The sequence below is a fragment of the Candoia aspera genome, chromosome 1, assembly GCF_035149785.1.
Source record: "Candoia aspera isolate rCanAsp1 chromosome 1, rCanAsp1.hap2, whole genome shotgun sequence".
NCBI classification, from domain to species: Eukaryota; Metazoa; Chordata; class Lepidosauria; order Squamata; family Boidae; genus Candoia; species Candoia aspera.
Genome location: NC_086153.1, coordinates 101536123 through 101563609, shown reverse-complemented (window position 1 = coordinate 101563609; position 27487 = coordinate 101536123). Strand labels below are relative to the sequence as shown.

Genomic DNA, 27487 nt, shown 5'->3' with positions numbered 1-27487 from the left:
CCCCTGCTCGCCATCCTTACTCATGACATCACCCTCCCCTCCAGATTGACATTCCATTTCAGCCCCCTCCCCTCCAGAGTCTTGATAAGATGTGCCGTCTGCTTCTAAAGTCCCATGGGAACTGGGCAAGGAAGGCAAGTCTTCAAAGGAGAACTCCTCCAAGGACGAAGCAGTGCTGCCCTCCCAATCCGATAACGCCTCCGGGCCAGGTGGCTGCTGCTGGAAAACATCTAGAGAGTTAGCAGGGTCAGTCCCCCTCCCCCCTGGGAAATGCAAGCCCGAGGTAGAGGGCTGTGGTTCCCCCACCTCCTCTGTAACTGGAGTCGAGGCTTCAGGCGGGGGCGGGGGGAAATACACACTCACAAACTCCTCAGCTTGGGCTTCTTCGGCCTGCTCAGGCGAAAGAGGAATCTCGGGTAAAATGCGAGGCTTGGGTTTGTGAGGGAAAAGCTGATGGAATCGATGAACCAGTGCTGGAGCATGTACATCTCTGGCATTCTCCCACGTGCGCTCTTCCTCAGGGTACCCTTTCCAGTGTATGAAATATTGGATGCCCCTTCCCCTCCTCCTAGAGTCCAGAATTTCCTCCACTTCGTACTCTTCCTCTCCCTCCACAATTACTGGAGGTGGGGGGGGCAGTTGCGATCGCAAGTTACTTGGGGGAGGGTCTTTGGCTAGCAAGGCTCTGTGAAACACGGGATGGACCTTCATGGATGGTGGGAGCTGTAAACAATAAGCTACTGGATTTATCTGCTGCACCACAGTGAAAGGGCCGACAAACTTAGAGTCCAATTTCTTGGAGGGTCTGGTAGAGATCAAAAACTTGGTAGAGAGCCACACTTTGTCTCCTACTGCAATCGCTGGCCCCTCCTGCCTGTGAGCATCAGCCGCCCTCTTGTAAGCACTCTTTGCCCTGTTCAGCTGCTCCTTTAACAACTCCTGTGCGGCTTGTTGCTCTTTAAGAAAATCAGCTGCGGCTGGAACAGCTCCCTGCTGGGAGGAGGTGGGCAACACCTGAGGGTTAACTCCGTAGAGTGCTTGGAACGGAGACATCTGGGTAGACGACTGCACAGAGTTGTTATAAGTAAATTCTGCCATGGGCAGCAGGGCTGGCCAATTGTCCTGCCGATAAGTGGTGTAACACCTGAGATACTGCTGTAACCACTGGTTAATTTTTTCGGCTTGCCCATTACTGGCAGGATGATGTGCTGATGACAGGTGGATCTGGACCCCTAATGACTGGAAAAGGGCCCTCCAGAACCTGGAAGTGAACTGTGGGCCTCTGTCACTCACCAAGTGATTCACCATGCCTCTATACCTAAAAACGTGGTCTATGAACAACTGCGCTGTGGCTGGGGCAGATGGGAGGCCCTTGCAAGGAATAAAATGTGCCATCTTTGTGAAAAGGTCCACCACCACCAGTATGGAAGTCAGGCCCTGGACCGGGGGTAAATCAGTGATGAAATCCATGGAGATCATATCCCAAGGCCTACTGGGGGTGGGTAGGGGTTGCAAGAGTCCTGTGGGCTTCCCTGGGAGAGGCTTGGCTCGTCTGCAGGTGTGACAAGAAGCAACGTACCCCTTAACATCTGCAACCATCTTAGGCCACCAGTAGTCTCTCAGAGCTCTATGGAGAGTTTTGAAAACGCCTCCGTGGCCTGCCGTTTGGTGGTCACGACACAGTCTCAGTACTTCTTCCCTCAATGAAGGGGGAATATACAATCGCCCACTATGCCAGAGGATTCCTGCCTCCACATTGAATGGGGAGGCAGTGTCTTACGGGGCCCTCTGGAGGTCATCCATCCTGGCCCTGGCATACAGGTCCTGTTGCTGCTGAGCTCTGGCTCTTGAAAATAGGTCCTCTGCTTGTCTGCCTGCTGCTAAAATCTCTGCTTGGCTCCCCCTCATCGACTGATCAAAGTTGTGAGGTTGTAATATAGCAGCCTGTACTTCCTGGTGAGTGGGGGGTTTTGCCTGAAAGGATCGAGACAGGGCGTCTGCCAAGCAGTTTTGCGCCCCAGGCACATAAGAAATAACAAAATTGAAACGGGAGAAAAACTGGCTCCATCTGATCTGGCGTGGGGTGAGGGATCTGGTGTTCTGTAGAAGCTGTAAATTCTTGTGATCGGTGCAAACTTTCACAGAAAAGGTCGCCCCTTCTAGCCAGTGCCTCCACTCTTGGAATGCTGCTTTAATTGCCAGCAACTCTCTGTTAAAAACATCATAGTTCCTCTCTGCTGGTGAGAGTAGGCATGAAAAAAAGGCACAAGGAAGCAATGTATTCTCTGCCTTGTTTGTATATTGCAATAACACTGCCCCAATGGCAACATCTGAAGCATCTGAATACATTATGAATGGCTTCGTGGGGTCAGGGTGCCTTAAGAGCGGTTGGGAAGCAAAAAGCTGCTTCAATTCCTGGAACGCTGCTTGCTCCCTCTCCCCCCATATGAATTTTGAGCCTTTCTTCAAGAGCTGTGTAAATGGTCTGGTACGGTCACTGTAGTTTTTTATGAAACGACGATAAAAATTCGAAAATCCTAACCATCTTTGTATATCTTTAACATTTCGGGGAGGTGGCCAAGAGAGAATTGCCTGGACCTTAGCAGGATCCATGGATATGCCTTCTGTGGATACTATATAGCCCAGGAAATGTACTTCAGTTAAATCAAAGGCACACTTCTCTAGCTTGGCGAACAGCCTGTTCTCTCTTAGTCTTTGCAAAACATTACGTACATGGGTTACGTGAGTTGTGGCATCCTCAGAGAAAATTAATATGTCATCTAGGTAAACGACCATATACTTATCTAGTAAATCAGCAAAAACGTGATTCATAAATCTGGAAAATATGGCTCCTGCATTAGACAAGCCAAAGGGCATAACAAGGTACTCAAATTTTCCAAACCTGGTGTCGAAGGCAGTCAGGTATTCGTGCCCCTCTTTCACCCGGATCAGATTGTACGCACTCCTGAGATCCAACCTGGTAAAAATGCGTGCCTTCTGTAAGCGATCTAGCAGATCCGAGATTAAGGGCAGAGGATAGGATTCTCTCTTTGTTTGTTTATTTAAAAAACTGAAGTCGTGGACCACTCTCATGGGTGTCTCCTGGGTTGCAGGTGCCAACGGGTCAGGCTTCTTTGGTACGAAGAAGGTAGGAGCAGACGCTGGGGACGTAGATGGTCGGATGAAACCCTTTTGGAGATTGGAATCCAAGTAATCCTACCTAGGTGGCTAACTCCTTGGGGGACATGGGATATTGTTTCCTTGCTGGAATCTTGGCTCCTGGTATCAACTCAATGGTGCAGTCACAGTCCCTATGGGGGGGTAGTGCTGTGGCCTCTTGCTCGCTGAAAACGTCTGCAAAATCTGCATACTTGGCTGGCAAGTGGACTCCCCCTGCTACTATGACTGCGTTGGTTGCTGGAGAGCGTGGAGCGGCTTGAATCTTGTGGTGCTGGCATTCCTTAGCTGGGAAGGAGATTGCTCCTGTAGTCCAGTTCATCAACGGGTTGTGGATCCTCAGCCAAGGCGTGCCTAGGATTACCGGCACATTTAGCGATGCAGTAACATAAAGCTGGATCCACTCAGTGTGGTCTCCCACTGTCAGTTGCACCGGTTCTGTGAGCCTTCTAATCGGCCCTGCTTTGAGTGGCTGGCCGTCAATGGTCTCCACTTCTATGGGGCATGGTAATTCTCTGGTCGGGATGTTGCAGTCTTGTACGGTCTGCGCATCAATAAAATTAGTTGAAGCTCCAGAATCCACGAGGGCCTCTAGCTTGACCTGGTGCTGTGGGTTGTCATGGATTATTACTGGTAAGTAGTAAAAGGCTTGCCTGGAATCTTCGGAATGAGCCCTCCGTAATTGATTTATGGTCTCCCTGCTGAGCTCTGTGGAGGGAGACCACTGGAGTTTCCCTGGTTGGGAGTAGAGGCGGCGCTGGTCCCTGTTTCAGCTGCTTGCCTTGGGACTCTTACTGCAGCTGCTTGGCCTCTCGCTGGGCAAGCTCTCACCATGTGCCCCTGGGCTCCGCAGTAGAAACACAGGGCTCTCTCTCTCCTTCTCTGCCTCTCAGTCTCGGAAATCAGTCTCCTGCTTGCCCCAATCTGCATTGGCTCCTCTTGTGCTGAGTGAGAGGATGCTACAGAGAGAGCTGGAAATCCTGAAAACGCTCTGAGGGTCTTGCTTCTCCCCGGTTGCATCTGCCTAAGCTCCTCTAGCCTGGCATCTATGACCACCGATAACTGATATAGGGCTTCTAACGTAGCTGGTGTTCCCTGGCGCACCAATTCATTCTTAATTTCCTCATCCAGCCCCTGTTTGAATTGGTCTTTTAATGCACTCTCATTCCAGTCCAGATCTCCTGCTAACAACTTGAAATCAGCAATGTAGAGTCCCACCCTCTTGTTACCTTGCTTGAGCCTCCGAATTTCCCGGCTGGCCGTGGCTTCTCTGATGGGGTCGTCAAAGTGTGCTCGGAACCCTGCCAAAAAGTTCTGGTAGTCGTTGAGAATCGGGTCGTTGTTCTCCACCATGGGAATAGCCCATTTGGCAGCTGGTCCCTTCAGCAGGCCTAGGATGAAAGTGACTCTGGTTCTGTCTGTGGGAAACTGCGGGTCTGCTATCGAAGAACATAGTACACTGTGTGAGAAAGATTCTCAGCTGTCCTGCTTCTCCTCCAAATTTCTCTGGTAGACTGCCCTGGGATCTCAACATTACTGGTGGAGCTACTGCTGCTGCTGCTGCTGGTGCCGGTTGTGGGTTAATCGGAGCTGGTTGTTGTAACTGCTGTAGCATGGCAGCTTGTAATGTGTTGATCTGGAGATCTACTTGTTGCTGGTGTTGTTGTAGGGCTGCTGCTAATTGTTGGATGGCGAGCCGCATTTCTTGGTTTTCTGAAGACATTTCTAAACGTATCTCCTTAATTGCTTGTTCCTCCCTCTTTCGATGGGAGTAGGAGTTTGTTAGGATTGATGTCCTAACAACCAGGAAACACACTGAGACAATGAACAGGTCTCTAATATTTATTGCTAGTACTTAACAGGAATCCTAACAAACTGAAGAAGCGTGGGAAAAACCCAGACATATAACCCCCAAGGGTTAAGGCGGTCCCGATCTGTGTCTCTTTGAATGGCTGAACAATTCATCAGTGCTACGCATGCGCTTGACAGTCTGGATGGGAGCCCCCTGCTCGCCATCCTTACTCATGACACCACAGCTCCTTTGTGGGGTGCCGCAGGGATCAGTACTCTCCCCTCTCCTTTTTAACATCTACATGAGACCGCTGGGCGAGATCATCCATCACTATGGGATGAGGTATAATCAGTATGCTGATGATACTCAATTGTATATCTCCATCCCGGGTGAAGTAAGTGATGCCGTGACTACCCTTTCCGAGTGTCTGGGGGCTGTGGGGGCCTGGATGGGGAACAACAGGCTTCAACTGAACCCAGGGAAGATGGAGTGGCTGTGGATTAACGGCACCTCGCGTGCCAGGAACTTGTCATCTTTAGTGCTGGATGGGGTTGCACTGCCCCAGACAGACCCAGTGCATAACTTGGACTCACAACTCCTGCTCAAAGAGCAGGTGGCAGTTGTGGCCAGGAGGGCCTTTGCGCAACTTCGTGTTGTGCTCCTGGACCGAGAGGCCCTACGAAAGGTCACTCATGCCCTGGTCATCTTCCATATAGTCTACTGTAATGCCCTCTACATGGGGCTACCCTTGAAGAATATCCAGAAGCTCCAGCTGGTCCAGAATGCGGCCGCGCAGACAATCTTGGGTGTCCCAAGATTTGTTCATGTAACAGCCTTGTTGCGTGAGCTGCACTGGGTCCCAGTATGCTTCCGGGTCCAATTCAAGGTGTTGGTCATCACTTTTAAAGCCCTACATGGCATGGGACCAGGATATCTGAGGGACTGTCTCATCCCTATTACATCAACCCGCCCCATCTGGTCATGCAGGGAGGGCATGTTACAGACCCCATCTATGAAAGAATTCCATCTAGCGGGGTCTCGGAAGCGTGCCTTCTCTGCTGTAGCTCCCGCCCTTTGGAACATCCTTCCCCCAGAGGTGAGACAGGCCCCCTCGCTCCTGGACTTTTGCAAAAGATTAAAGACCTGGTTTTGTCTGCGGGCTTGGAATGGGAGGGGGAATAATTACACCTGGGGATGGCTAGTGCCGTAAAGTGATTCTGAGGGGCCTGTTACACTCAAGGATGGATTAAGATCTTTTTGCCATGTAGATTTTATTATATTTGTATTTTTACTGTATTTTGTATTGTAATGGTTTTGAATTTTAATCCTGTTTTATTGTAAGCTGCCCAGAGTCCCCATGTAGGGGAGAGATGGGCGGTGAATAAATTTATAAAATAAATAAATAAAATTTTTGCCCCTGAAGGTAATTTTCCCCTCATACAATTATAGGCAGGGGAGGGGCCTAGGGAATAAACTTGTGTATGTACGTATGTATTTTACCCCTTGTTGTAGTGCTTTAAATATGGAGGAGAGAAGAATAGGACAGCTAGATCTACATTGTCTGGTTTTCTTGGAATCTTACTTTAGGCTAGAACCCGCTGGACAGGAGTGACAAAGGGGAAGGTGGCAACAAGTAAAGATTTATCTCTTTGTTCTATAAGTAGTTATTGTCCTCCTCCTGTCTGGTGCACAGAGTGTTTAATTTTGGAGATTAGAATTGCAGTAACAGACCTACCAGGTTATGTTCATTAGAAAAATCTAAAAGTATATCTCAGAGGCATTCCGATAAGCAGAAAGTGTAATTCACAGGATGGCATCTCCTGGGTTCAGTCTCTCCTTGGGCTGTTCTCACTCTTCTGCCTGAAGCAAATATATTTGTTTTAACTGGTTGTTTTATTGTACGCCATCCAGCATTGTGCTTCTGAGATGGGCGATATAAGATAGATAGATAGATAGATAGATAGATAGATAGATAGATAGAGATAGCTTTTTGCTGATTTTTTGGTTCTCTTTCTCATATCCAAAGAGTTACTTTCACTCATTCAAGAGGAGATACCATAGAAGGCAACAGCAGAAGTTCATACATAAATGAAGTCAAAATAATGTACCAATTAATATTTCCTTTTAATTTTGGACACATCATTGAAGCAGCTATTTTCTCATCAGTGAATTAATCTCATTGGGAAGGCTTGGGGTCAACATTATTAAGTAAAGAAGAATCTGTTATTAGAGAAGAAAATAACATTGATGGCTGTCAGTGGGAAAGGTATGGAATTATCAGGTTCTTTGAATTTGTTATGGCTAAACAAGATTTTGGAGTTTAAATTTCTAATCCTTTTTAATTTGTTACATAGGATTACTTTTTCATACACATGCTATCATTTCATTTAGGCAAACTAATACATCCAACATTTTTACTGTATAAAAGATAGATAGGGAGATAGATGTCTTACAAATTGTTAGGAAATCATCAGCTGGACCATTTTGTCTTGTCCATCCTTAGAAATCCAGATGATTTGACATCTTTATTCAGATGTAATTCATAATTGGAACAATAAACCATAACTTACTACAAGACAATATAATGACAAATTCATTGGCTTCATCTCCTGTTCCCTTTCTTCCCATGAGAGACAATAATTTGAAATATTAATTGGCAGTTTGGGGCTAACCAAAGATTCATGCTTGGTCTGAATATAATTGCTTTGTGCAAACATTATAGACCACCCAAATGTGATCTGAGTTAGTACCATATCATAGTTTTATAGAAATTTCAAATTCCTCCACTTGTGTGTGAACGAGGTGAAAGAGCAGTCAGTCTCACTGAGGAATGTTGTTACACCTTAATGGAGCCAAAATATCCAGAAAGGGGAAATAAATTATTATAAGTGAATCCTTGGAAAAAATAGGCTATCTTCCCAGTATCCGAACTCTCATTTTAAAAGTTGATAATTATAAAGCTCTTTATGGGCAAAACGAAGAAGAATAAAACTAATAGGCTTAAAAATGACTCTGTCAGTGCAATAATTTGAAACGATAGAATTGTATAAAATAGTAATTGTTTAAAAATAATGAAGATAAGCTGTCATATTTACAATTTATATGGTGGGCAATATTAGTATTTCTGCATACATATCTTTTTTCAGATCTGTGATTAGACAAATGAATAAATTAGATTGCAATTCTATACCCTCTGAATAACCTCATTGGACTCAGTGAGATTTGTTTCACAGTGGACGTGAAGAAAAATAACACTCCAAAGGTGCCTTCTTTATATACTTATATGTAAACAGATGCCACTAACTTCAGTAAGCCTTATTTCTGAACTAATAGGAATTAAGCTGAAACTGAGAAAGAACCACTGACAATGATAGGGATTCTTATTCATAATTCTAGATTCTTACTATTGCAGTAAGGTAGTAAATATATAATCAGTGCTAGTAAATTTTAAAGAATCAGTATCTGGAACAAAATATGGAATAACGGTTGAAACTACTTTGAAATCTAGGCATGCCAGCCTGGAATTTTTTTAATGAAGCTATTCCTATACATAGATTAGCATAAACCAAGGGAACCTTATTAAATTGTATGAATAAAGAACCGAACTCTCTTACCAAAGAAGGAATTAATTGGTATTTTGTTGGCTGCAGCAGGGTTTCAGTTGACTGTAGAATGGGGAAATGGTAGAAATGTATATATTCAGTGACATTTGAAAGTGTTCTGGGATTGTGACTTCTCAGATAAGTATTCTGGGAAAGTGACTTCTCAGATAAGCCAAGAAAAATTGCACAGCCAATACAGTTTCTGGTTTTGTTGGTGAAGATTTAAGTCCTCAACAGAAACCTTTGCTTCAAGAGACATACTTATGGGAAGTTTAAAAGTCACCAAATTGTAGCTGTAAACATTTCAACTATTGGTGTATGAGTCACTGTTTTGCTTATATTCTGGAATAATTCTCTCTTTGAACTATTTTTCCTCTGACAAACCATACAAACATTTAATGTCTTTCTTTAAATGTAACCAAGTAGCAAATTCTTGATTAAGAAATAGACCACTTCAGGCTGATTTTATACCATTAACTGAAATCTCTGAAAGTAGTACAGGTAGTTTTCTGTTAATGACCATTCATTTAGCGACCGGTCAAAGTTACGACAGTGCTGAATGAGGATACTTACACCCAGTCCTCGAAGTTGTGGCCATAGCGTCCCAATGGTCATGTGATCGCAATTCAGGTACTTAGCAACCAGCTTGTACTTACTACAGTCGCAGCATCCCGCAGTCACATGATCGCCATTTGCGACCTTCACTGCCGGCTTCTGACAAACAAAGTCAATGGGGAAGCCTGCAGGAGGTCGTAAATAGTGATCATATGACATCACACCTAATGACTGCGTGGGATTCACTTAATGACTGCAACTGGAATTGCTGTCATAAATCAGTGCAGTCACATGATGTTGGGTTTTATGACTTCATCACTTAACGGCTGAGTTCCTGGTCCCAATTACCATTGTTAACTGAGGGCTACCTGTTGTCATGTTCACTGTTTCAATGTGCATTGTACATCGTAACGGTTCGCATGCCAGGGCGCTGACGCGCGTTTCTGGTTGGGAGGGAGCTGCTGAGGGACCTTGTACCAAGCTCTCTGTGTTTGTTAAGATGGAATGTGTTTGGGTTATCTTCTCTGTTCAAGGTCTTTTCCCCGTTGATCAGCAGAACTCGTTAGGAGCACCTGTGATTGTGAATCTGAGACGATTGCAGGGGGGGTGGGACTTCATTTGTATCGGGGGTTATTTTAGTTTGATTTTAGGCACGCTTTTCTCATTCTCAGCTTTCTTTGTATTTGCATTCTATTCTATAATAAACCAGATTTATTTCACCTCATGAGTCTGAGAATATTTGTGGAATAGGCATTCATTACACCTGTACTGTTTCTTAAAAACTATTGATGCTAATGGTAAACAGACCTTGTTTTAAATATATAAATAATAATAAATAATTGTCAGGGTCAGCCTCGCTCCGAATAAGACACGGACTCACTTAATAGGGATTAAGGATTTCTGGTTTATTGAAACGGTTCTGACAGAAAGAAAAACGGGAACGGGGGTGCGGTGGTGAGGTGCCCTGTATATACCCTCTTGCGGGGTCCCGTGCTCCTCCACCCTTCATTGTCCCCAATCCCCCTTGATGGGTTTCTTGATGGCTGTGTGGGCGTTTTCCCAGTGGCTGTCCTTGTCCTCTTGGGTCAGGCGTGTCCTCCAGGGCACCAGGTGCGGCTTATCACTGCTTATCTGAAGTCCTTCTATTCAGCTGCATATGATTCCATGGGTGTGGGTGCTTTGGGTGCTTGGTTTAAGCGCTGATTTAATTATCTCCTTCCTCTCTCTCTTAATGATCATGATCCACGTTGTGAGGCTCTTTGTGCCTTGCAACGGGGTCATGACAATAATGAACGTAGTCTAAAACATTGTAAATGCTTTCTCTCTCTCTAAATCCCTATCAAGATCATATCGTTCTGCGATGTCCCACACTCAAATCTATAGTTTGAATTGGGAGGGGAAAAAATCAGTGATAGCCTCATTAGTTTGATGATGATGATGATGATGATGATGATGATGATGATGATGATGATGTCAGAAGAGTAGCTACTTGTATTAATTCAGGAAAATCAGTGTAACACAATTCTATCATGTTATCAATTTTGTGGTAGTCAGGATGGTAAAGAATTCATGCCCCAGGAGATGAATATCTGGGCAGGAAAAAGATATTTTCATGACTATAATGTGGGAAGAAAGATTAAGGCACACCTTAGGATTTGGGCTCTAGTTCCTGTCCTGCTAACCGAATAATGTGCCGGATTCAATTAGTTCTAAATAGGATTTCAGCAGTTCTGGCTGCAAAATCCTACATTACCTTTTTAAAGTAAAATAAAATAAAATAAAAACAGTTTTTATTTATTTATTCGTTCATTTATTTCTATTTATTTAAATAAATTTATTTAAATTTATTGACTGCCCAACTCCACTGGACTAGGAAAAAAAAACATAAAACAGCTAAAAACATTAAATCAATCAGGCAGCCCAAACTAATATGAATTAATAAACAACAAAATCAACAAAACAGGGGCTGCTGAACAAATAATGAACATCAACCCCAGGCCTGGGACCAAAGGCAGGTTTCCAAAGCTTTTTGGAACCCCAGGAGAGAGGGTGCCATCCTTATCTCTGGGGGATGCTGTTCCAGCAGTGGGGACCAACACAGAGAAGGCACGCTTCCTTGATCCCACAAGATGGCAGTGTTTAATGGAGGGGACCGGGAGTGCACCACTCTGCTGGAACATACTGGGCAGGCAGAAACAGTTGGAGACGAGCAGTCTCTCGGGTATCCAGGCCCTATGCTATACAAGGCTTTATAGGTAGTAAGTTCAGGCAAGGGAGGGAGGTAAATGCCAAAGAAAGTATTCAAAGCTGCGGAGATTTGGGGTGGTTTTTCTTTTTGTTGTTGTTTGGTGGTGGTGGTGGGTTTTGTTCATTTTTTGCAAAACGTAGTGATGGTTTTGTGAAATTCCCATGGTAAAAATGTTCTTGAAACATACATTGAATGCATCAAAATATTTGCAAGGATGTTGTCTCTGTCCCTGTTCCCCTCCTCCCCTCCCTCTAGGATTTTGTCCTTCTGAAGTCATCCCTGTTTCCTTGATTTGGCTCACATCCCACTTTGTTTGCCTTGGCTGCCAAATATCGGCTGTTTGTTGCTGCTCCTTGTTTTAGTACTAGAAGTAATAAATAGCAGAGATGTGTTGAAAAAGTGAAATAGAAGGAGGCATTCATAGGAATATTTGGCATTTGGTTTCCAGGCCTAGAATGAAAATGGTATAAATGTCTACCCACCAGACAAATGCCTGAGCAAAGGAATCTTTGGAACATCTTGCAGCCCATCAGCCTTTAGTGCTTACTCATTTTTGCTGTGCTTGTTAGAGTGCCCAGTTTGGAGCTTCTGCCAGATGGTCCCCATTTCCTATTGCAGAGCTATTGGCAGCAGCAATGGCTCTTGCAGCCAGCGCTGCCTAGAACTCTGGCTTTGCATTTTGCATGTGTGCTTCTTCCTCCTTCTGTTGCAACAGTCATGCTCTTGGCATGGCCAATCCCTTCAGACATGAGGTAACTTTTTCCAAAGGGAGTTGAATGATATAGAAAAGTCATGCTGAATCGTAAATAGGAATCATCTGTGGGCTTCAATGGAATCAGATTTATAACATTTCTTTCCAAAGAATTTAAACTATTTTATGAAGAGATCAGACTGAAAATAATCAATCAAGCCTTAATCATGAGGCAATAGTTGTCTTGAACAGCACTTCTTCTGAGCTTTCAAATTTCTAAGTCTGAAAAGGGCTTAGAAATTTGAAAGCTCAGAAGAAGTGCTGTTCAAGACAACTATTGCCTCATGATTAAGGCTTGATTGATTATTCTAAGGACAGCATCCTCACCTATCTGGTTTTCTGATTTACGTGTGGAAGGTCTGCATGAGTGGTTTTCTCTAGAAATAATGTTCTTTCTACATTCCTTTGCCCACACAATTCTTTTCTCCACAAAATATTTTTTTTTATCAAAATTCACATGCAAGTTGGCTGGGAAATTCTGGGAGTTGAAGTCCACATGTCTTAAAGTTATCAAGTTTGAGAATATATATATACATATATATATTGCCTTCAAGTCTGTTTTTTGACACCTGGCAACTGCCTAGACAAGTCCCTGCAGTTTTCTTGGCAAGATTTCGGAAGTGGTTTGCCATTGCCTGCTTCCCCAGGGCTGTGAGGGAGTGCCTGGCCCAAGGTCACCCAGCTGGCTTCGTGGCTAAGGTGGGAGTAGAACACATGCACTCCCAGTTTCTAGCCTGATGCCTTCACCACTACACCAAACTGGCTCTCAAGTTTGAAAAGCACTGGGCTAAATAGATCAATCTGGCAAAAAAAAAAAAAAAAATAGAAAAATGCAGGTAGTACCTGAACACTGAGATAATCAATGCCAGACTGATCCAGGAATAATGAGATTCACAGTACGGAAGGATATTTTATTTTATTTTATTTTTTCAAGTATGTCATATGAACACTTAAAGTTCAGGGAGAAAGCTTTCCATTTTTATGGCTCAGACAGATTTATGTGGAATAAAGTGGCCTTTTAAGTGGTTTGATTCCAAGCCCTTAGGAATGTAAACGCTATAACCAGTGCTGTGATTTCCACCCAAAAACAAACTGACTAGCAACTGATGTAAGAACAGTGTTATTTGCTCTATTCTCTTAAAGCCAGTCAAAACACTAGCGTATTTTGGACTAGTTGCAGTTTCTAAAAAACAACCCTATGTAGAATGTGTGGCTATAAGCTAAGCCAGAAGTTGGCATTACTCTTATTTATTTTTTTGTTTATAACAATGTTTAGCTTTTCATTAAAAGAAATGTCAAAGTGAGCTGAAAATATATATTTATATTACTACATTTTATGTCCATCTTTTTCTATACTGTAAAGAATTTCTAATAGGGCTCCCCAATATTTAATTCATCCAAGCATTTTACCAGGCCAGGCTTACTCAGGTTTTGGAATAATTCTTTGTAGAATTGTGCCCCTTATCTAGGTTTCAATCCATTAGAAATCCCAAATTAAAGGAAAGTAAAAAAATACAATCTCAGCAAAAACATTTTACTTTATTTTCTGAGTAGCTCACAGAAACCCTCAAAAATGAGAGTTTTGAGACAAGTTTTTTTTTTAAAAACATAATTGATGCATCTGATTATTTTCATCAAGAAACTATAGGTTTCCAAAATAAATACTAGGCAGATCTCTTACTCAGATTGCTGGACAGTAATTTCATTTCCAGATAAAACTGTAACATCTTTTCTGTTGGAGAAACTGTGGTTTCGTTGTTATTAGAGCTCATAGGACTGCATTTGGATTTTGAAAAACTACGCCTCATCTTACCCTTTTGTACTGTATTTGGATTAGAATTTTCTCAATAAAAAAGATTCCATCATACAGGAAACTAGTACATTAACAAGAAAGGTAGACTGGAAGAGGGACAGGAGTAGGTTGCATATTCATAAACAATTTATTGTGAGCATAACTTGCAATTTGGAGGTTGCCAATCCACCACCAATTTATCATTTCATCTATATGAAGAAAACAGAACCATCTTAAGTATCATAAAGCAAAACAATAAGCCTAATCTTCCACCTCTTCCAAATCTTTTCCTCTTGTAAAGGAATGGCTCCTATCTGTTTTTCTGACTGAGGATTTTATAGATTTCTGTCTCACAGTGACCAATTCTTCATACTCAGGAATGCTGAACTTCTACCATGCTGAAGATTGGACTTAGATTTTGAATAGTGTGCTACAAATTCTACTCCCCAACTAGTAGGTGGGGCCAAGACAAACCCAAGCATTTCAACATTTCATTTAAATGTAATTCAGTGTAAACAAAATCAGATATATTAATATGAAAACTCTTCAATTTTCTTCTTTTATCGCATGAAAACATTTTGTTTGCCCACAGTTTTGAGGGAAGGAGCCAAGGTTTTAAGGGCAAGAGGCAGCCTGGGGTCTCAGATTATGCCCCTGTTCCACAGCTGATAGGGCTAAATTAGTTCTGTCTTAGGACTGAACAGATTTACATCTGGAGAATCCAAACCTAATTCTCCTCACCTCTATTCTGTTTACAGAATGTCCTGTTGATCTGCCTCAGCACAGTGGGAGTTAAAGCTTCATTGGTACTCCCAAATATCAGTGATACCTCCTTTCCCAGACTGAATTTAACAGACTGGGTTCTGTAATGAGTCCTTTACCAAAATTAAGTAGTTTCTTAATGAGCTAGTTTCCAAATTCAAGAGATGGGACTAGCCAAGGAAACTTTACCCAAGTTCTGGATCTATTAAGTTCACATTGTATCATTTAATTCTTTTGGATGTAAGCAGTTTTGTCCTGTTAAAGTTGGTGGTTTAAATCCAGGTGCTGTTTAGAAGCATCTGCCAAGCCCATTTTGTTAGCTACAAATATTGCAGTTTCAGGTATTCCTTTGTTCCTTCTCATGTTATAATTGAAGATCACAAAGCTTAAATCTTTATTTTGGTTTTGAACAGAAGAGAATTGTGCACATTCCACATGGAAAAGTAATGTCTAAGATTTCTTAAATGATTCTGGGAAGCTGACCACAGATATTTAGTGGGAGAGATGAATATGTATAGAAATATTAACTGATTTGGTTTGCAAGCTGCCATCAGAAGTGTGTATCTTTGGTGACCATTGGAAATTCTGCCTAAGTATGATTCAAGAACCTGATCAGTCAATAGGAACTGCTGTATTCACCGTTCTACTTCATGTGGGCTTTTACTTGCTAAATACTGAAACATTGCCTTCTTTTATGATGTTGTTTAATAAATTTGTTTATTAAATTCCAGTTAGAGCATTCATTTTTAGTACTCAGTTTTGAGGAAGCGTTATAAACTTATCTCACGTTCATACTTTTTGTTCTGTACTGGGCAGAGTCTTCTTCCTTATTGAGTACTTAGATATATGACAAGATGAATCATCCAGCGAGCATCAGAGTAAAAGAACTTGGAAAGATGGAAGTAAAACTTCTATCTCAATTAAGAGAATCCTAGAACCCAGATTCAAAGGTCAACACACAGAATGGGGTCCCACACAGAAAGAGGAAACAATATATCCTAGGACATAGGCAGCATGCCAGTGAATAGACATTATTCCAGCAACTAACTTTTTGAAACTGAGGTATTTATAACTGAATCTTTTGTGTCACTCCTGGAGCATGTAATGTTCTGCTAATGATCTGGTGAATTCTACTCATAGGAAATAAAACCTTTTCCTTTTTATATAAACATTGCATTGTGGAGTCCTTGGTGCTCTCTGAGCCTTGTTTTCTTGCAGACATTTCATTGCCAGACTAGGCAACATCTTCAGTGCAAAGAGGGAGTGGGCCTTGCTCTCAGTTTATATACCATGGCTTGCCCTGCTTGTGTTGGTAGGGAGGTTGTTCTCTCCTTGGGAGTTCCTTGATTGGGCTGTTGTTTGCTACTTGGTTGACTGAATTGGTTGCTTGATTAGGGTGTATTGTGCTGTTTGATTGTTCATCTGGTGTTAATCCTAGTGTTGATTTTTGCATATCTGGGTATTGATTGCTGGCAAGGGAGTGTACTGGTCTTTTGGCTTTTTAGAAAACTCCCTTGCCAGCAATCAACACCCAGATATGCAAAAATCAACACTAGGATTAACACCAGATGAACAATCAAACAGCACAATACACCTTTATCAAGGAACTATTAACTCAGTCCATCAACCAAGCAGGAAACAACAGTCCAATCAAAGAACTCCCAAGGAGAGAACAACACCCCCACCAACACAAGCAGGGCAAGCTACTGTATATAAACTGAGAGCAAGGCCCACTCCCTCTTCACACTGAAGATGTTGCCTAGTCTGGCAATGAAACATCTGCAAGAAAACAAGGCTCAGAGAGCACCAAGGACTCCACAGTTCAACCCTGAGCTACCAATATTTGCTTCGATTGGTAAAACATTGCATTGCCTAGCCAGCAATGGAACTAGTAGAACCTCCTGTTTACTCTCCCCTGAGATTCATATTTCTTTCAGAAGTAGAAGTGAGAACTTGCAGGTACAAGAACATACTTCTGACAGATTAGGTGTTCACGGCTCACCTCAGGGCTTCCAGAAATAGCTGGTTTCTTCTAGTTAAGAGATAGCTAAGAAAATTCCAGTTTTTCCTCTAAAGAGAGCCAGTTTGGTCTAGCGGTTAAAGTGCTGGGCTAGAAACCAGGAGTCTGTGAGTTCTAGTCCCGCCTTAGGCATGAAAGCCAGCTGGGTGACCTTGGGCCAGTCACTCTCTCTCAGCCCAACTCACCTCACAGGGTTATTGTGGGGAAAATAGGAGGAGGAAGGAGTATTAGGTATCTTCGTCGCCTTGAGTTATTTATAAAAATAATAAAGGTGGGATAAAGAATTAAATAAATAATTAGAAGGTTTTTGGAGGAGCAGAGCAATATCCAGATAATATTGAGGCTGTGTCTATATTAAATTCAGTTTGCTAAGGAAAATATGTTTGTAATTTTATACTTGTGACCAGCGACATAGTTATTGCTAGTATAAACTGTGGATTGAAATTCCATTTCCTTGTTTCTTTATAAGATTCTTTAATAGGTTACAAACCATAGGAATGCTCAGTTATGCAAATTCCATATGCCCACCAGAATATTTATGGCAGCTCCCTTTCAATACCTTTCCCAAAGGAATTCTATCAGCTGCTTTTTAAAAACTTAAACATTTTTAAGATTGAGTGGTGTTTGAATGCAGTGAATGCTGAGATGAATACTAAACACAAATTCTTGGACACGTTGACAGGTAAAACATGTGCCATATTCGACATAAGGTTATTCTGTATCTTTCAGAAAACTGTGGAATATATTTTCCTGAAGTGAAAAGCAACCCAGAAAAATATATACAGTCTTGTCCTGATTCTGTCAAAAAATGGTTAAGAAGATTGAAGAACAGTGGAAAGATTCTGTTATTAATTACTAGCTCTCATTGTGACTACTGCAGACTGTTATGCGAGTACACCTTAGGGTAAGTGTAATGATTCCACAGAATGTTACGTTATTTCAGATTTCTCCTGCCTGCTAGTAGTATAGCAGTGTCAGTTAAAAACAGTTCATGATAGTGAAATGTTTCTTCCCGCATGCTCTGTTAGTCATTTGAAGCATTCCTCCAAATCTCTCAACCTGAGTAAAGATGGCTAGAAGCCACTAACAATATTACTTGAAGCTGTTACTTCTTATTGTTGAGAGAGAGGATTAGAATTCTATCCAATAAGTAAAATAAGCCAAGTCCTTTTCTTCCAAATGTGTGAGAACCATTTTAGAATGGGATGATTATTGTAAATTGATACCAATTTCTGTTATACCTGAATACTAAATATGAGGTTTAAAACCAAATTATTCATTCCTTTCTGTGTAAGTCCAACTTAACAAACGCCTAAGAAGGATGCACAGGATAGTAGCTTCACTCCTGCTGTATTAGTAACCTGTGAAGGTGAAAGGTCCCCTGTGCAAGCACCAAGTCATGTCTGACCCTTTGAGGGGACGCCGCTTTCACAATGTTTTCTTGGCAGACTAAACATTTAATATTTGAACTAGTTTGCTTGCTTTCATTGCAACTTCCAGGTAAATTCATGAGCAGATTCAGCAGAAATATATCAGAGTAGAAAGCCCTCAAGCAACATATTTTACTTCCTTTTTCCACACTTCTGAATTTTTGGACATAGAATACTGGAAATCCCCAATACTGGAAATCCCCAAAGAATTTGCTGTTCGTTGCTGTAATTCAGTTCACTCAGTGTGGCTGTAACTGCAAAATCTGCCATCTTTGTGCTTACAGCATTTCTGATTAGAAGCATTGTATACTGCTTATTGTACAATATTGTCAGGCATCCTCAGGGCCAATCGAGAAAATATGGCTGACATGGGGGCTCGAATCCTGTGTGCAGTTAATTGGCTGGAATACCAATTGGCTTATTTCAATGGGGTTTATTTCTGTTTTGGAAGTTTGCTGTGGTGCCTTGGTGGATACATTATGCTTGTTCACCATAATGAACAATGTAATGAATTGTGTTTTTGTTTTTGCATTGTGTTTAATGTATGTATGTATGTATGTATGCATTCATTCATTCATTCATTCATTCGATTTGTATGGTTGCCCATCTCACCTAAGAAACTCTTTTGAGATTCTTTTTAATGTGTTTTTTTGTGGCTTGTTGTGAGCCACCCAGGGTTATATATTAAGATTTGTGGCCAAATCAAATTTCTAAGTAAATAAATAAAATGTGTAAGATTGCATTATGAATTACATATAAGACATATCTGCATACATACAGTCCTTAGCTGGATCCGTGGTTTATATAGTCACAGTTTTCACCAAGAGAAAACAATAATTGAAATGTTGTTTGTGCTTACTCAGACAGATGAAAATATCGATGTAATTCATTGTTGTTGTTGTTGTTGTTGTTGTTGTAGGAATGATTTTGCAGACCTTTTTGACATTATAATCACAAATGCCCTGAAACCTGGTTTCTTTTCTCAGACACCAAATCAAAGACCTTTCCGGACTCTGGGTAAGGTAGAATTAAATATCTAAGCTATTTTAAGATATGAGCAGTTCAGGTTTATGGCAATAGGCAGGATAATAGTTTTCTTGGGTGTTTTTTTTTAATTATTGTTCTCCCTGGGAAAAAATGTTTGGGGAAAAATGATGAAAATGGTAAATATGAAAAAGCAAGATGTTAGGCATGAATAATTGGTGTGCAAAAAAAGGAAGCAGAGAACATCCTTGAAAAATTCTTACAATTTCAGAATGATGGATTATGAAGTTGATAAAATAAAACTGGTTAATCTTTAAAGTGCCATGAGATTTGTTTTTCTAATTAACTAGTACTTAAATATGCTACATGTCCTTAATTGGGAGACTCTTCCAGATTGTAATGCCATAACTATCCCTTTTCATAGGTGTTAAATGAAGTGAAGTAGGTTCAATCATGCTAGTTCCACTTGTGTATTGCTCATCAGATGCAAAAGCTCTATAATGAAGGCTATCTGGAGAATTTTCATAGGGATTAGAAGTGCTGATTTTCCGAAATCCTCGGTTACATAGAAGGTCTTCATGAGTAGACTTCTATTGCAGGCTGTTGCCCTATAACACATGATGACTTGTTCAAGTGCTGACCCTACCTGAAGAAAACTACTAAAGATATCCCATCTCAGGACAGAATTGTGCTGGTTCATTAAATACTTAAAAGAAATATTACACATTACATACAGATGCAGTAGATTACATTTTCCTGATTATTGTATCTGGGTTTTTTTAAATATATGAACCTGTAAAAACATGTTTGGTGCATTCACACTTAGCATTTATAGGTGTACATTTAGATTAACACCTCCCTCTCCTCAAATACTAATGTATGAATAGCCCTTAGGAATGTAAACTGTGTCTAAGGTTCCCCTTGTGATCTAAACAATTTTAATCAAAGAATTAATACCTCCAAAGAAGCATTTGCTAGAATGATTGAAACTAGGTATCAGTGTAGATAGAAACCAACCCAGATCTTTCATTCTGTCAAGATGGAAGTTTCTCTTTGAGAATTCTGTAATGTGGAAGTTAGCAAAGATGTAAACAACTTGAGTGGCCATCTGATGGCTGTCCTTTTCTTTTATCTTGTTCCTTTTCACATTAGAACTGCTTAAATTCATAAAACGTCTGGTGAGCAAAAAATCGTACTATTTCAAGTATGTATGGAGAAGACATTTGTTTGGTTCACTGATTTGTATTTAAAACTGGAGGGCTAAATTTGCAGTTCCTAAGCTAACAGGCAAACTGAAATGCAATTAGCCTTTGCTTTAACACTTCTCTGAGTGTCAGACAAAACTGCATATAAAAATGCCAGCATTTGGGAACCAAAAATGTAGATGTTATGAGAAACATATACAAATACAGACCTTTCACCAAAATATTTACCAACAGATGCAGAAAAAAAGATTAAATGAACTTGTGCTTCAAATTCAAATATTGTAGAAAGTGAAGCCAAAAAAAAGTATGTGTGTTTATCCATCCCTGTTCAAAGAACTAAAAGAGTGAAAAATGTCTGAAGTTTTAAATCAGATATTATCAGCAGACTATGCAAAGCTGTTTTTTTTTAACTAAAGTTGTATATAAAGGGCAGGGATCCAATTTCTGTGTGATTAGCTGGGCATCTTCTCTTTATTATAATAAACCAATGTTACTGACATACCCTTTCAAATAATTTGCTTGTGTTTTACTTTCCTAAACTTGTAGCAATCCAAAATGCAGGTCAGGTCCATAAGCTTTTTGGGCATTTTTCAATAGAGCTGTGTGTTCAAAATGGGTGCTGTGGGGAAATGGCTAGTCCATGAAGTTCTGACTTTTTGCTGTATAAATGGAGGTGTGACTCCCATTTAATCTGACCTTAAAACAAAATATATGCTCCAATTTTCCTTCTAATTTTTCTTATGCTGCAAAAGCCATACTTTTGTCTAAAATCATGTTTATTTCAGAGGTATGCCCATGAAAATATATCTCATTTTGGGCATAAGTTCTTTGACATTCAGCTCATTTTTTATGGGTTTGGCACCCTATATAGCAGCCTTTCTCAGCTTTTTGACCCTGGAGGAATCCTTGAAATATTTTTCAGGCCTCAGGGAACCCCTGAACATTCAGGCTCAAATATAGGCCAGAAGTTACAAAATTATTATCTTCATTTCATGTGTAGGCCTGTATATATGCATTCACAGTGTTCTTAAACTAAAAATAAAGAATGAAACTTACCTCTTTAATGTGATGTTGCCCTAATTTGAAATATTTTTTTAAATATTTTGTGATCTCCCAGAGAACCTCTAGTGACCTCTCACAAAACCCTAGGGTTCCGTGGAACACTGGTTGAGAAACCCTGCTATATAGGATAAGTATGTAAATATAAATTTATAGTATTTCCTCTTCTATAGATTAACAATTGGCTATGTATAAATGATTTCTGATGGATTGTCATCATAATAAACATTCTGTTGGAGTGCTTTTAAGCCTTACATGTGTTGCTGTATTATTACTTAGATATTTATGGGAAAAAATTAGAAAATAAGCAAGATTTTTAAAAGGTAAGAAACTTCTAAGTAGATATACAGCAGAATTATATAAAGGTTTTATGCATGCAAGAAGAATTTAATTCTGTTTATGTAGTTGAAACAGAATATTGAATTATACAAAGCAAAGCAAAGATATTGGGAATGAGGTGAAAGGCCTGGCAGATTATTAGTTTCTCTGCTGGAACAACTGAAACAATGTAATATTATGTCAACACTGTTCAGACTCAATAAATTAACTTAAAAAAACTTGACAACAGCATAATATTTATTTATTGAGTTAAATGTAACAGAGGAAGACATTAATGAATTTGTACATATTATAGCTTTTCCTAAGATCATGCATGAGCAAGCATACCTTTGATGCCAGAATTATTGATATTGTGCAGCTGTTTGGTAATTTATCACAATACTTGATTAAAATCAGTCCCATAGGCTTCCAATAGGCTAATACTTCCATGGAAATTAGTAATAATTGGAGTTTTAATTAGGTTTTTCCCTCACTTAGGTCTCTAAATATAAAAAATATTTTATTGGTATAAACAGAAGTTTAAAAATTCCATACATACTACCTGGATGATTTGAACATCTTTTTGTTTTCACCATGGATTAGATAATTATGGCTAAGGATTTTAGTCAAGTTTTAAATCCTTTATTAGATTGGATTATTATCCCACCTAAATCTGATTCTTGTTCATGGAAAGCATAGCAAGTTTATATGCTGGAGGTTAACTTTGATTCTATGTGGTGACTTTGAACTCCTCAACAACAAGAATTTACTTTCTTTTCAGTTGCACATGGAAGTTGCTCTTGGTTAGATTATTTTTTGATACCTTGAACTTTTGTCTCTCTCACTTGTATCCAACTTGTCTTGAAATAAGCTCTGAATAGGAGTTTCAGCCTCTCCCATTAGAAACTCCAGATAAAACATTAACAATATGGCAGAAGAAGATTGAAAGCTTTTGTTTCAGTTCTAAGGAATCAATGGACAGATTTTATATTGACCACAGATACAGGGAGGTCGGGGGGTCCCAAATGTAATGTCTCTAGCAGAAATAGTATACCACATGTTGATCCAGCAATAGGGTACATTTCTAAGGCTGAGTGGTGTATTTTGAGATGTTTACATGGGAGTAGTCAGGGAGAAAAGCTATTTGGAGGGACATGCTTGATTAATACATTAGAACATTGTCAAAAATAAATTATGTTTTCTTCAAGCTTGTTTAAATTATATTTATCCTAGCAAATCCCTGAATGAAATGTACAGGATAGTATTTCATATACATGCAGACCATCTTGTCCCCTATTGTCAACAGAGACTAGGTTGGGTTGGCAAGCTCCAAAGGAATAGAAGAAAGTAATTCTAGCTGGATCCTTACAGAACTTAAACTCAAGTAAATAAGGATGAAATCAAGATTGGTTCCTTTCATTCATAAAAAGCCAGTGTGGTATAGTAGTTAAGGTGCTGGACTAAAACCAGAGACATTCAGGTTCAAGTGCCACCCTCAGCCATGGTAACCCACTGGGTGACTTTGGCACACTTTCTCTCAGCCCAGCATACCCCAGAAGGTTATGGTTGGAGAGAAAAATTGAAGGCAGGAGTGAAGTACAAGTTGCCTTGAGCTCCTGGAGAAAAGACACAACATAAATAACAAAAAATAAAAGCTTCCTCTCATTTGTAGGAAGGACTGAAATCCAATAGATGTTCCCACTGGAGGAAGGGTAAATAGGTAGAAGTTATTCCCTCTGCAGCTTTGCATCCATTTCGCACACGTTCAAGTGACTTCTTAACTTTTGGAATAGTTTCTAAGATAGTGCAGGGGCAGGAATCAGTAAACATCTCTTGCCTCTCTTTCCTTAACAGGCGCATCCCAAGGACAGTGTTCTGGGACAGAGGTTCCAACTTACCATGTTTAATGCTCTACATTTTTCTACCATATTCTGCCAGTGATTCCTCCATTTAGAAATCTAAGCACCAAAAAGCCTTTCACATGCACAGACACATACATGAAAAGATATAAAGAGCTTGTGTCTCTGCTGTGTCTGATATCAAATGTTACATTTGGCATTAAAGCAATAAGAAAGTTCTACAAAATCCATTTTTAAAAAAAGGTTTCTTCCAAAGTCACAATATTATTTCTTGAGGACTGAATAGGTTTCTAGCTTATTCAACCAAGTGTTCCTAAAATAAATGTTCCATTAAGGAAACAAAGGACCTCACTTGAAAATGCTACAGTATCAAATATTCATTATGATCAACTTCTGGATTTATTTAGAATTCAGGTTACATTAGTGCTGATCACTAGTTTTGTGTCTTAGCAGAGAAACATGCATTATTTAGAAGCCATGCTCTGTTTCTGCTTCATACATCCAGCTATTTATTTCCGTTTTCTTGGGCAGCCACACATTTTTTTCAACTATATACTGTACTTAGAAATATGAATATGGCATATATCATACAAGTACAGATTTTAGAGAACCAGGTTAACATTGCCCCCCACATTCAAACCTGCACATTAAAAGATCACATTTAATGTACCTAGTTTACTTTATAAAATAGCTGTGGGCAATATGAGAGGACAAATCCAGAAGAATGTGAGAAGAAAGACTGACATTGTGCTTCACGTCCTGAGAAAACGCCCTTTGGAATAAGCTACCCCCAGAGATAAGACAAGCCCCCACTCTCCTGGTCTTCCGTAAGGGCCTCGAGACGTGGCTGTGCCACCTCGCTTTCATCATGGGGGTGGCTGGCGCCCTGGAAATTTTAACCAGACTGCAATTTTGCCATCTTGGGTTTATATATTATACAGTATATTATATTTTAGAGTTTTTATTATATTTTTAGATTTATATTTTTATAATGTATTTTTTATTGGTATTCAACTATTGTTTTAAATCTTTTGTAAACCGTCCAGAGTCATTTTGAGATGGGCGGTATAAAAATACAGTAAAATAATAAAATAAAAATCTGCCCTACCACTTATGAAAATTATTTGTCCTGAGAACAAATGGTGCTGCATTAACAGAAGCATTGCATCCAGAAGATGAGAAGTAACCGTTCTATGGAACTCTGCACTGGCTAAACCTCATGTGGAGTCCCAGAGTCAGTTCTGGACCCTGCATTTTGAAAGGGATGTGAAGAAGGTTCGGAGGATAGATACAAGGAAGATAAGGAGTCTGAATCCAAGCTCTGTGAGCCATGGTTAAAGGAGCTGGGTATCTTTAGCTTGCAAAAGAGAAGGCTAAGGGGAGATGCATATAGCAGTCTACAAATGGTTAAAAGGCTGTCATGCACTCATGAGGGCAGACCTGATGTCTGCTGAAACTGATCGGTGGACTGGCATTGAAGGTTCAAGCCGAATGTTGGGAGGCATGTTCTGGTGGTAAGAGCTGTTAAGCGGTGGAAGAATGCCCACTGCAGTGGTGGATTCTCCTTCACAAGAGGTTGTTAACTAGGGCCTGGGTAGCCTATTACCGGGGATGATTTAGTGAATCCCACTGAACTCAGTGGGGTATGCTTTTGAGTGTGGAGCCCTAATCTTCCAGGTTTGTTTTCATTTCTTTTTATAACAATTGTGCATCAGTTTTCATTGAAGAAAAGGCTGCACAAGATCTCATATGCTTTTTTCATGCATATTTCTCTGACTGTGCATATTAATACATACGCATAGATGCATACATACCCCAAGGTCATATCTGTGTCTTTCTACAGTTCAGGAAGTATAAATAAAGTAACTGTGCATTAAAATGTGAACAGATGTGTCTATTTCTACTTCTGCAAAGAGAAACATCATGAGCACAGGTAAACCTCATATTAAGGATTACATTGTGGCGATAGCAGCAAAATTAGTTATTTTTCTGTTCTTACCATGTCTGCTGATAGCCACCCAACAGCCCTCTTCAAAGTAACTTGTTCTTTGCTGGGGTGGGACAACTCACAGGACAATCCACAGGACCATTGTGAATGATATTTTAGGCCTGTATTGCTCAACCTTAGCAACTTCAAGATGTGTAGACTTCAACTCCCAGAATACTCTAGCCAGCCATGCTGGCTGGGGAATTCTGGGAGTTGAAGTTCATACATCTTAAAGTTGCTGAGGTTGAGAAATACTGCTCTAGGTATATAGAGTATATATACTATCTAGGTATATATACTCTAGGTATATACTATTTAGGTAGATAGTCACTTTGATTTGCTTGGTGTTGGACTCCAACTGGGCATGTCCAGTTGAGATGATAGAAGAGCAAGCTTACATGGTTACCTGAGATGAGTTTGAGTCTATAACTCATGAGGAAGTGAACAGGATCCTGAGGACTGTTAACCCAACCACATGTTTATTAGATCTATGTTGACTCTTAGAAGAAATGACATAAATTCTTAGATTGACTTCAGATTGGTGAAGAATCTCTTTTAGTAAGTTGACCAGAAAGACTTCCACTTTTGTATTGGAAGAATGAGCTACATTTATAATAAAAGCAATAATTTTGTATAGCTATATATTAGTTTGGGCCAATATGGTCTCCCAGTAAAGCAATTACTACTGTCCTTGCAGATGAAGAAACTACAGTGCATTTTTAAATTGCTTAGCAAAGGATTCTTTTCAATATTTTCTTTCTCCCTCTCCCCTACCCTGGTAAGAATGAATTGTAGGAAGTTGGGACATTGTAGGAGTAGAGCAGCATGTAGTTCTAGTTGATGCCAATGTCTGAGTAGGAGCTAAGGTTTGCATGCACAGGGTATGTGTAAAACAGATGGGCAGGTCCCACTCCCTTGACTTTATCTGCATAGCACTGTATTGTCCAAATTATTGTTCTGTGGCCAGATCATGATGGACCAGAGAGCTGGTTGTTAAAAAGCCTATAAAATTAAGATGTTACTCGTTTATGATTTCTAACTACTGCTTCAAACATACTTGCTATTTTTATGGACACACCATGTATTGGAAATGTGAGGTTTATTTGTCTGTGTTGCTATCCTGAAATTAGTGGTCAGCAATTATGATAGAAAGAAGGCAAAACCATACTCCCTTCACAATCAGAGTGTTCCATTGTTGGAGTCCTAATATTCAGAAAGGCTGTCTTTCCTGTCATTTTTAAAGAACAGTTTTCTTCAGGTTGTAAGCAGTAACCAGAAGCTTGAGACCGGTACAGGACTCCTAAATTTACTTTATACTGAGGTACTGGGAGAGCTTTGCTTCACACAGATTCAAAGCCTTCCCTGATAATGCTGATACTATCTTCCCCCATCAATTCTCTTCTCAGCTCTCATAACCTCAGAGAGGTGATTGCTGGGTAACTTTGCAGAAACGTTCCTTTCTGAAAGTGAGTGCTCTGTCTTAAACCTTGGACCGTCATTATGCAGCTGTGCTCTGGCCCCTGAAGTAGTTACTGAGTTCCCATTGGATTACACCTAAAAGTTGTTTTTCCTCTTCAAATACTTTCAAAGTCTCTACAACAAAGTGTTTTAAAATAGCACTCTGTTTGCAGAACAACAATATAACTATATCAATAGAACAAAGATGTGATTGATGTTCCTGAATCAGCCAGAGAAATCAACCAGGAAATAATAAGAATAACACATCTTTGTCTACATCACCAATGGTTGCTTATGCAAAAAAAGAATGAAAGGAAAGCAGTTTTCTGTTTAAATAGAGGGCTTGAGACTGTTGTTTGGGCTTGCCCTTCCTTTTATCCACTTTATAGAGAACCCCTAAAAAATAGCTGTTTTGTCTAGAAGTAATCCTTTCTCATGTTATAAAAGCTACTTAAAGTCATGATTGGTTTCAGACTAGTTTTATTCCA

The 27487-nt window shown here is 40.3% G+C and overlaps 1 protein-coding gene across 3 annotated transcripts in view; it reads left to right on the top strand.

Moving 5' to 3' along the window:
* NT5DC1 (5'-nucleotidase domain containing 1) overlaps positions 1–27487 on the top strand; it is a 103222-nt gene that overhangs the window by 56629 nt on the left and 19106 nt on the right. For all 3 annotated transcript variants that reach the window (XR_010068455.1, XM_063310880.1, XM_063310872.1), the window contains exons 7-8: positions 17429–17603; positions 19049–19146. Coding sequence is in view for 2 of the 3 variants with exons in the window: in XM_063310880.1 (XP_063166950.1) it covers positions 17429–17603; positions 19049–19146 (273 nt within the window). In the remaining variant the exon portion in view is untranslated. The remainder of the gene's footprint in view (positions 1–17428; positions 17604–19048; positions 19147–27487) is intronic.